We start from the raw sequence: 11,127 nt of genomic DNA, 5'->3' as shown, positions 1-11,127 counted from the left end.
AAAACTGTCTTTTGCCTCTTTTTATATCCCCAACATTTAGCACAGTGCCTGCCACATAGTAGGCACTTAATAAATATTTATTGAATTGATTTGGTTAACAGACCACAACCAAGTATAGAATGTTTATTCAGGCTCCATTGTCCACATGGGAAGCACATGGACAGAGCACTCATAAGGACTGGGCTCTTTGACCAGTCCCTTATTATACTTGCCCTTCAATCTCCCTTTATGCTAACTCAGGATATGAGAAGGGCAAATCCTCCACTACACAGGTATCTATGATCTCACTGACAAGTATTTTCCATGAACCATACCAAATAAAATCAGCAAAATGAGAAGGGGGCAAGGGACTCAAGGAAAGAGGACAATTTAGTGTTGAATTGCTCCACCAAGGGGTCAAGATGAGGAAAAGAGGAGAGAGTGGATAGTATGTGGGAGTGCCTGGGAGACAACTGAAGGACTAAGGGATTAGAGGTCATGATATGAACTAAGAGCAAGAGAAGGCAGAGGAAGAGGTGAAAAACCAAAGGATTATGGTCAGATAAGGGAATTTCGGAATTCTTGAATATGGAGGTGGAAAGTTTGTGGGTGATGACAAGTTCAAGGGTATCTTTGTGTGTGGTTGAGGTGGGGTGGAAGAGTAGCTTATAGGAGATGAGTATAGTGTAGGAACTGAGTGGTTAATTCTGGAATAAGGGCAGGAGGTGGGGAGCGGAGACAAATTTTGACCCAGGAATTGAATTCATTGAGGAAGGAAAGGGAATGACCTAGAAGTCTGCAGACCAGGATTTTGATTGGGTGGAAGATGTGAATTGAATGGAATACAGGTTCTTCCTTCCTCTACAGTTGGCTTATTTGGCTTACCCTACTCAGAATTGTCCCCTGCCTCAAATGACTCAGAATTGTCCCCTGCCTCAAATGAATCCTTAAAAAATGGAACTTGTAGCAGTAGCTTGGTGGTGTAGTGGATGGAGCACCAGCCCTGGAGTCAGGAAGACGCGAGTTCCAATATGGCCTCAGATACTAGCTGTGTGACTCTGGGCAAGTCATTTAACCATGATTACCTTAAAGGGGGGAAAACAAATGTAAGTGGATCAACTCCTACCCACTACACTTATCTTCTACCACATTACACTATGAATCTTTTCTTTAGCTAACATAGATTCTTTACTTTCCCAAGATTTGCCTTTCTCTTTCATTAGCAGCATGCTTCTGTTCATTCTCCCAACCCATGTCCCCTCCCCATGCATACCTTTTTCTCATCCTTGGTGTGAGTCCAACCCTATCTATCACTCAAGGTTCAAATAAGGCCATTTTTTTCTATGAGACCTCCTCCTGCGGCTCCAACCCCTGGGTTAATAGAAAGAGAGCTGGAGTCAGAGTCAGGAGGCCTGGATATGAAGCCTGCCTCTGACATCTACTATTATATGACCTTGATCAAATCACTTAGCCTCCAAAAGACTCAAGTTTCTTCATCTGAAAAAGTGGTAATACTTACTACTAACTACACAGAGTTGGTATGTGGACAAATATTTATAAACCTTAAAGAGCTGTACAAATGTTAGTTCTTATGGATGTACATTTTGGATCCACCCATTATACATTGACAGGCATTTATTAAGCACCTACTTTGTCCTAGATACTGTGCTAGGATCTGGGGAGTACAAAGACAAAAGCTACCTTAGAAGTCCCAGATTGTTAGACTTTCAGAGTTGGAAGGGAGATCATTGGTAATACAGACCAAGCCATTTCTGAGAAAGAATTCCCTCACAGTAGATCTAACAATGTCCAGCCACCCTCAAAGACCTCCAATGAGAGGGAACCTTGGTTGCACTTGTGACCAGCTCTAATCTGTTACAAAGCCCAGCTCTTCCCTCCTCCAGGCTGAGCATCCACTGTTCCTTCATACATCCCCTAGAGCAGTGGTGTCACTCAAACAGAAATAAGGGCCACAAAATCATGCATAAGCTGCATGTTGACTTAGAAAGCACACGTTGACATTATTTATGTTTTACTATATTTTGCTTATTTTGTCAAATATTTTACAGTTATATTTTAATCCAGTTTGAAGGCACTTGGGAGTGTTGCAGGCTGTGGGACATGTGTTTGACACCTCTGCCCTAGACTATATGAACTAAAGGGCCTTCAGCCTCCTGGTTGCCTTCTTCTACATCCTGTCTAGCTCATCATCCTCCAGGGCTGTGTTGGAACCAGTTCCTGGAGTTTCAGGAGAGCCTGTTAGGATTTTCTGAGTGAGGCCTTCTGAGTACAAAGCTACAAATGAGAACTTGATGGAAAAAATGTCCAAAATGCTGATAAACTTTAAAAGTATGTCAAGCACACATTTCCCCCTGGCCCTGGAGACCTTGTTGTTAAACATTTACCAGCATTCCCTTGTCAACATCCTTCCTAAACGCTAGTATCTAGAACTAAACTTGATGTTCCATCTGCACTCGGACTAGGGCAAAGTATAACTGGACCATCTCCTTCTTCCCAGAAGCTCTGCCCTTCTTAATTGAATTGAAGAGCTCACCCTCCCCCACTCCTATCCCTCTCATCCTCCTCCCCTGCTTTTTGCTACCATGTCTCACTTTTTGCCCATATTGACCTTGCAGTCCACTTAAACTTCCAGATTGTTTTCAAATGAATTGCTACCTAACCATGCATTCTCCCTCTTGTATTTCTGAAGGTGATTTCTGGAGTCTGTGTGAGACTTGACATTGTGTGTATTGGATTTCATTTTCCTTAATTTGGCCAAATGTCTTGGGTTATTATGCTTATTGACTGATTCATTGATTTCTGATGATTTCTGATGCTGACTCTTGTCCTTCAGTGTATTAACTGTCTCTCCCAGCATTGTGTCATCTGCAAATTGGATGATTGCCTACACAGAAATCATCAGTAAAAATACTCAACAGAGCAAGACTAAGGCCAGATGCATGAGGAATTCCATGGAAGACCTTTTTCCAAGTATATAGGATCATAGACTTAGAACTGGGAAGGGATGTTCATGGTTCAAGGTCAAACATCACAGAACCACAGAATCTGAGAGTTGGAAGACACTGCAGTAGTGATCTAATCCAGTTCCCCTCCCCATTTTGCATGTGAGGAAACTGAGGTTCAGGGAGTTTAAATGATATGCTGAAGCTCACATAAACCGTAAATTAACATGGAACAATGAATAACTATTAGTCATATAATCCAATGCCTTCCTGATACAGATCAGGAAACTGAAGCTCAGGTTCATAGATAGTATGATAAATAATAAGTCCTCATATTCCAAATTCACTGCTCTTCACAAGATCACACTACCTCCTCAAACTGAATGCAAAAAAAAATTTATCTACAGCGTTTCTTCTATTACTTCTTCACATACATATTTGGCTTTCCATCATTACTTAATTCTTTCCTATATGTATGTTTATTTCTTCCCACCCTGCCTCCTCCTTCCCCCTTCCCCTCCAACTAGGTTGTATCCCACATTGTACCACATGGAAAGTACTCCATGCACATTTTCTAAGGGAACACACTGATTGTTGGTGGGGGCAGTAGCTTCACAGAAACATCGAATCACAGAATTTGAGAAGTGGAAAGAACCCCAGGGACCATCTAGTCCAACTCATCAATGGAAAGAATCCCTGCCATCACATATTCATTAAGTGGACAGGAGCATATCTATGAATTGTTTTATGGGATAAAAGAAGTGAAAATACTGTCAGGCTATTTGTGAGCGTTACTGTCTTCAGACTTTTCTAGGAGGTTGGTATGTCTAATAAAGCATGTATTGTAAAACACCCTGCACTTGGAGTTAGGAAACCCTCCGGTGTCTGATGAGAGGCTGTCTGATCCTGTACCATCCGAGGGAAATCCCTTGTCCTCTCTGAGACTCATTTCTCTCATCTAGAAAATAACTAATCATGTTTGTAACAGTTACCTCCAGCATCTTCCCTGACCCTGCCTCTCCCACCTGTTTGTCTTGAAATGAAATGACCTTGTACTGACATCTCTGTGTTACATATGAGAGGCAATGGTGGGAGAATGGATGTGAGTCAGGGAAAACCTATATTCAAACCCGCCCTTCTACTGACACATCCTGACTAACTGTGTCATCACAGGCAAATCACCACACCCTCTCAGTAGCTCAGGCATCTTTCTCAAGGTATAAGTTATAGGTGAATCATCCTTTGATATATAGGTAGAGGGAATTTCCACACTAGGAGTTCCCCATGCTGATGAATCCATGGCCCAGGTCATAGATTGAGAACTGGGAGGGGCTGTAGGGAGCATTCACTTTGCACATGAAAAGACTAAGGGTCAGAAGAGCTAAGCCACTTGCCCAAGGTCACCTAAGCAGTAAGTGATAGAAGCAGACTGGAGTGTCTTTGAACCCAGATCCACTGATATTAAATCTGAGGCTTTTTCACTCTACTATGCTCTGATAGTTCCTCCCTCACCAAAATAAATGAATAAATAAATAAAAGAATAGAACAGAAGATGCTCAAGGCAGGGATTATCGTGTTTTTATCTTATTATACACAACATTGGGCACAGTGATTGGCACATTGTAGGCACTTAACAGGGAAAATTTATATAGTACCTACTATGTGACTTTACAAATATCTCATTAATAAATATTTGTTGAATTAATTGTAAGGAAAATTCACACAAATTTAAATTTTCATACTTTTTCTACCCCTGGCATCTGCTATATAGAAAATACACAATAATCACTGACAATATCCCTTCAATCAATCAAACAATCATTCAGTGAGAAAACATTTATTAATCACAGACTATGTGCCAGATGGGACAGCAAGGTGGTGCTGCAGTGGGCAGAGTGCCAGGCCTGGAGTCAGGAAGATTCATCTTCCTGAGTTCAAATCTGGCCCCAGACACTTACTCAGACCCTGAGCAAGTCACTTCACTCTGTTTGCCTCAGTTTCCTCATCTGTAAAATGAGCTGGAGAAGGAAATGGCAAACCACTCCAGGATCTTTGCCAAGAAAACCCCAAATGGAGTTAGAAAGAGTTGGACAAGACTGAAAAGGACCAAATGAGCAACAAAATGTTAGACACTTTGCAAAGTACTGGGAAAGTCTGTTCTCTAATTGAGGAATTCAGGATGTTTACGGATAAGAGGAGATAGTAGGGTAGTGAAGAGAGCAGTGCACCCTGAGTCAGGAAGACCCCTAGGTTCATATATTGCCTCAATCCCCTTGTGGATCTTTGTGTGACTGTAGACAAGTTATAACCTCTCTGAGCCTTAGTTTATTCAGGCATAAAATAAGGGGGTTGAACTCCCTTGCAGTTTTGATCTATGATCCTAGGGAGTAAGTATAGGATATAATCACCATAAATAAAAGGTAATTTGGGAGTGAGTTGGCACTGACAACTGGATAAATCCAGGAAAATCCTTTTAGCATGTGGTTCTGGGGTTGTTTTGAAGGGAGTATTTTGTAGATGAGGAAACTGAGGCTCCAGGAGGGTAAGTCATTTGCCCAAGATCACACACAGGCCAGAATTTGAATCCTTACCTTCTGATTTTGAAGTGCAGCGAGGTGTTTTGTTTTTGTCTTTTACTACCTCACATATTCTCTTGCTAGTATCTGTTTCAAAAATAATTCTCCTACATTATCCGTTATATCTTCATAAGAACCCCTATAAAAGGGATGCAGGAGTTATAATCCTGTCTCAGTTTTAAAGAAGTGCTGTCTCCAGTACTTTCATGTTGAAATCAAACAGAATTGATACCTAAAATTCACACTCTCTCACCTCCTTCTCTGCTCACCTTAAAACTCTCCAAGAATCAGCCATATCAAGGCGTTCTTTGCTGGTTTCCCTGGAAGTAACTTTTACTTCTCAAGACCTTGGACTTTTTTGCTCATATCCTGTTGACATCTGTGGCTTGACCAAGAGGTCACCAAGACTCTTGGTCAGAACTCTGGAACAGATGAAGAAACTGAGGCAAACAGGTGAATTGATTTGCTCAGGGTCACACAGCTAGTAAGTGTCTGAGGCCAGATTTCAGCTCAGGAAGATGAATCTTCCTGGCTCCAGAGTTCACAGCTGCTGGCTGTGAAGCCCTCTATCAGCTGTGACAGCTCTGAGATGAATGCACTTGGAAGGTAGTGGGTAGCAATAGAAAATGTGTCATTTATCAGGATGAGATACCCAAATATGAACTTATGGCTCCCTTTTCAAAAGTCGAATAGGATAAACTTTAAACAGCATATTGTTTTACATCTCTCTAATGCATTCAATAACTCTGAGTTGAATTCTGATCTCCCAACTAAGCTGTGAGCAAGCACCTGGTGTCAGGTTATCTCCACTTTCCATTTGTCCTTCCACTTTAATACAGCAGGCACTAAACAATCTATTGCATTATTGTAATATTGTATTATAGATATCTGTTTTGTGTCATGCCTTATATTATAGATATCTGTTTTGTATCAGGTCTCCTTACAACATGGTAAACCACTACAACATAGAGATTGTGTCTTATGGAAACTGTATTTCCCTTAGGGCTTAGCACAGGGTTCCTCATGTACTAGGTTCTAGATAAAGGTTTGTGGCATTTTACTATAATATTATGTGTGCTTGTGCACTTGGAACTAGATGATGACTCTCCAAGAGGAGGGGGCTCAGTTTTTATCTATACTTTTTATATCCTTCATTGCCCCTAGACCACAATGCTTAGCATATAGTAGTTGTAATTTAGTTATTAAATTGTGTCCAAAATGTTTTGCATAACTATATATGCATAATCTATGTCAAACTGCTTGCCTTCTCAATTGGGGGGAAGGGGAGGGAGGGAGAGAATTTGGAATTCAAAATTTGAAAAAAGAATATTAAAATTGTTTTTACATGTAATTGGGAAAAAATAAAATATTAAATAAGATTTTAAAAATAAATTGTGTCCGACTTTTCAGGACCCCATGGGGTTTCCTTAACAAAGACACTAGAGTAGTTTGCCATTTCCTTCTTCAGTGGATTAAGGCAAACAGAGTGTAAATGACTTGCCCAGGGTCACACAGCTAGTAAGAGTCTGAGGATGAATTGGAACTCAGGTCTTCCTGACTCTAAGCGCAAAGCTCTATCCACTGAGCCTTCTGGCTGACAGAGTGTAATCAATCGTAAGCCATTTGACTTGAATGTATTGTAGGATATTGTGTTGTTTTGGGGTGAATTGCATTGTATTAATGTTTAGAGGACAGATGGCCACTTCTGGGGAGTTTTAAAGAGAGGCTTCCTGTTCAAGAGCAGCTTGGCCCAGATGACTAAGGGAGCCTTCCTCGTCTAATGAGAGGAGTCAGACAACTCACCTTGGAATGTCATCTGACACTTACTAACTCGAGAGACTTGAGGCAAATCACTTCCCGTTTCTGAACCTGTGTGTCATTCATCATTTTGAATGAAAGCATGAACTCCAAGGCCTTCCTCAGCTCTTTTCAATTCTAGGAATTAATTCTCCATCTCTAGATTTTAGGATTCTGAGTTTTGAACTCATTCAGTCTGATCAAGGGGAAGCTGATATAGATCTTGTCTAGATCAGTCAGCCAATCAATAAGCATTTATTAAGTGCCAAGTAACCCTAATCCAACTATTTCTTCTAACCAGAGTTACATTCTATAAAGTTCCATGATCCTTAGGAATTCTCCATAATAACTTACTTCAAATATTCCGCTGAGTAGATTTACTAAGAGGTCGTCAGATGTAGCTAGTCAGGAAGATCTCTGTTTAAGACTTGTCTTTGGGTAATCCTGGGACAATCACTTAACCCCTCAGGGCATGAGGCCAGAGATATCAAACACATTGCCCTCAGGCCTCAGGTTTCCTCACATCCTCATGTACAGATTAATAGCCCCTGTTTCTATCTGAGTTTGACACCACTGCTCTAGGTGACTCTCTAAGATTAAAAGTGCTGGGGAGGTGCCAACCTCCATTGGTAGAGGGAGTTTTCTCACCTGGGAGCTCCTTGTGCCAGTGAAATCTCTCTCTCTCTCTCTCTCTCTCTCTCTCTCTCTCTCTCTCTCTCTCTCTCTCTCTCTCTCTCTCTCTCTCTCTCTCTCTCTCTCTCTCTCTCTCTCTCTCCCCTCTCCTCTCCTCTCCTCTCTGTCTCCATCTCTCTGTCTCCATCTCTCTTTCTCTCCCCCTCTCTCCCTCCCCCCCCCCAATCTATTTTAGGACAGCTAGGTGGCACAGAAGTGAGAGTGCCAGACTTGGAATATAGCCTGGAAGCCAAGTTCAAATGCTGCCACCAATATTTACTGAGCTGGTGACAAATTCAGCCTCAGTTTCATCATCTATAAAATGGAGATAAAAATAGAATCTACCTCAGGGGGTTGTTGAGAGGGTGAAATGAGATAATTATATAAAATCCTAAACTGATAAATGCTCACTATTCATCATCAACATCAAGGTTGGGCAAGGTTGATGACTGTAATCTCCTTTTCTCTGTATTTCTGAAAAAGGGGGAGGGCAGGGAGAGAAGAATCATTAGTTGTTAAAAACAGCCTCCCAAGGTTATAAAAAACAGCAGGAAATCCTTACTAAGTGACAGCTGAGCACACAGTGAGAGGGAGGTGGGGAGTGAAGAGATACAAAGTCACTCAGCAACATTTGTCAACATTTAATAGTCTTTGTTGTGTCTATCGGGGGCAGCTAGGAGGTCCAGTGGATAGCTGCCAGGGCCCTGTAAGCAAGCAGACGCATCTCCTTGAGTTCAAATCCGTCCTTAGACACTTACTAGCTGTGTGACCCGGAGCAAGTCACTTAACCCGTTTGCCTCAGTTTCCTTATCTATAAAGTGAGCTGGAGAAGGAAATGGCAAACCACTCCAGTATCTTGGCTGACAAAACCCCAAATGGGGTCAGAATGAGTCGGACACGACATAGAGCTTTTTTTGTAACCTGACCCAATTTGGAATACTTTGTATTTCTGTCTGTCACATGTACGTATGTGCATGTATATATGTTTACACATTGTATCTCTTCGGTGTATACATTGTTTCCTCCCTCCCAGACGAATTAGGATAGCTGCGACGGTTTGAGGCCAGTCTTTGTGTCCCCAGCTCCCGACACAATAGCCCGGCTGCCAGGCGCGAACCAGCAGGTGGATCTGAGCCCCAGCGGCAATATTTCACGCCCATCCCAGCGAAGGGAGTCAGAGGACCCAGGGTGGAATCCCAGCCCTGCCAAGCCTGACCTTGGGAAAAGCCTTTTCACCCTCTGAATCTCAGTTTCCACATCTGTAAAATGGAAGGGTTGCACTAGAGCGCCTCTAAGGTCCTTTGCAGCGCTATGTCTATTTTCCTGGGGGACTGTGGTTCTAAGGGTGTGTGGCCTGGCGGCGGTGGGGTACCCGTGCTTGGGTGGGTGGTGGTGGGGCGGGACTACATCCCCCAGTCGGCCCCGCGGCGTCATGGGGCGGGGCCCTCCGGGGGCGGGGCGGGGGCAGGAGGGCGCAGGCTCCTTCCCAGAAGCGGAAACAAAAGAGCCCCCGCCCGGCCGTGGCACACTCGACTGTCTCTCGCTCTCTCGCTCCCCATCCTTCCCCGGGTCGCCCGCCCGCTCACACGCACGCAGGACGCACGCACGCTCGCTCGCTCCTTTGCTCGCACACGCACGCACGCAGGGCTCACCCGGAGCCGCGGGGGAGTCTGTGTCCGTCGGGAGGAGAAGGAACGAACGGCCGCTCGCTGGGGGGGGTGTGCGCGCGCGCCTCACACTCACGCTCGGCGCTTGCACACGCACGCTGCCCTCGTCCCGCAGCCCAGCGGCCGCCTGAGGCAGGAGGAGCCCAACGCCCCCCGGACCCATGGCGCTGAAGCGGATCCAGAAGGTGGGTACCCCCCCCACCGGGCCTGGGCTCCAAAGAGCCCGGCATCCCCGGGAGGTGGGACGGAGAAGGGCCCCCTCCCGGCGCCGGAGATGCGCCCGGAAAGAACCTGTGCCGGGCGCCGGCTGTTTGGGGGTAGCTTTTATTGTTGTTTATCGCTCCTCTTCTCCCCCCTCCCCCGTGGGTCCGGGTTAGAATTAATGATTATCCCCTCCCGATCCCACAGGGTGGGGCTTAAAATCTGGCTACTCTCCCCGCTGTCCGGGCTGGGGGGGTGAGGGGAACGTGCTGGAGAGCGCAGGCCTCCGGTGCCTCGGGCTTGCTAAATTCCTTTCTTCGCGGCGCCCTTGCCCCTCGTGGGCTGGGAGGGAGCCCCTTTTCGGGGCAGAGTCTGGAGGCCTAGGGCTGCCCGTCTCCGCCCTGCTGCCCCTACTCTTTGGGTGCCACCCGCCTTGGGGTCACCTCGCTGGCTGCGGTCTGATCTGCCCATCCCATTCTGACCCAGAGGCACGGGGGAGGGTAACTTGGGTGCTGGGAGAGACACGCAGGCCGAGCAGGCTGGCTTTTCCCAAAGCACTACTGTCTTTCTGGGGAACTTTGCTGTGAAGTTTGGGGCTCTGCTTTATGGAGTCCCCCACCCCAAGTGTGGCCCTGGCGAGGAGGCGGTTTCGTTTGCCCTCTTTGAGCCAAAGGACTCAGAGCACGACTTTCTGAAAGCAGACCAGTTCGCCGGGCTGACTGAGATTTGGTTTGTTTACTTATGTGACCTTGGGCAAGTCATTTAGCCAAATGATCCTCCATTGGGTAAGGAAGGATTTGGACCAATCCCTAGACATCTTTAAGGCCCCCTTCTAGCCCTCAGTCCCGGGATCTAATTTAACTTCTTGGCTAGATGGTTTGGCACAAAGTAATATGTTTTCTAGGGATGTAGCCCTTTCCTCTGTATAATGATGAGGTTAGACCAGATCAGGGGTGCTTAATCTGGGCCCATAGATCTCTTGGGAATAGATTTCGGGCTTGTGAACTTAAGGGGGGAAAATCATCTTTTTTTCACTAACCCTCCAAGTGAAATTGATCATTCCTTTTAGTTATTTAAGCACATGATTTTGAGAAGGGTCTTAAGCTCCACCATACTGCCATTGAAAAGCCCTGGACTCCATGAATCCCACTGTCCTTTCCAGTCCCTAAATATTGGAGTCTTATTTGTGTGGTTCTTCGTTTACCACTAACCAAAGTTCAGACTGTCCAATTATTTAGGGGTCTTCTCATCTGTAATATGAAAAGGGGTGGG

At 44.9% G+C, this 11,127-nt stretch overlaps 1 protein-coding gene across 1 annotated transcript in view; it reads left to right on the top strand.

Annotated features, from left to right (window-relative positions):
• The first annotated feature begins 9,482 nt into the window (after nucleotides 1-9,482).
• The window catches only part of UBE2D1 (ubiquitin conjugating enzyme E2 D1), a 36,503-nt gene continuing 34,858 nt past the window's right edge, over nucleotides 9,483-11,127 (top strand). The window contains exon 1 of the mRNA XM_072628914.1: nucleotides 9,483-9,839. Coding sequence (XP_072485015.1) covers nucleotides 9,816-9,839 — 24 coding nt within the window. The 5' untranslated portion in view covers nucleotides 9,483-9,815. The remainder of the gene's footprint in view (nucleotides 9,840-11,127) is intronic.

The sequence above is a fragment of the Notamacropus eugenii genome, chromosome 1 (assembly GCF_028372415.1).
Source record: "Notamacropus eugenii isolate mMacEug1 chromosome 1, mMacEug1.pri_v2, whole genome shotgun sequence".
Taxonomy (NCBI): Eukaryota; Metazoa; Chordata; class Mammalia; order Diprotodontia; family Macropodidae; genus Notamacropus; species Notamacropus eugenii.
The sequence above is the reverse complement of the archived record's forward strand: the minus strand, read 5'-3'. Positions and strand labels throughout refer to the sequence as shown.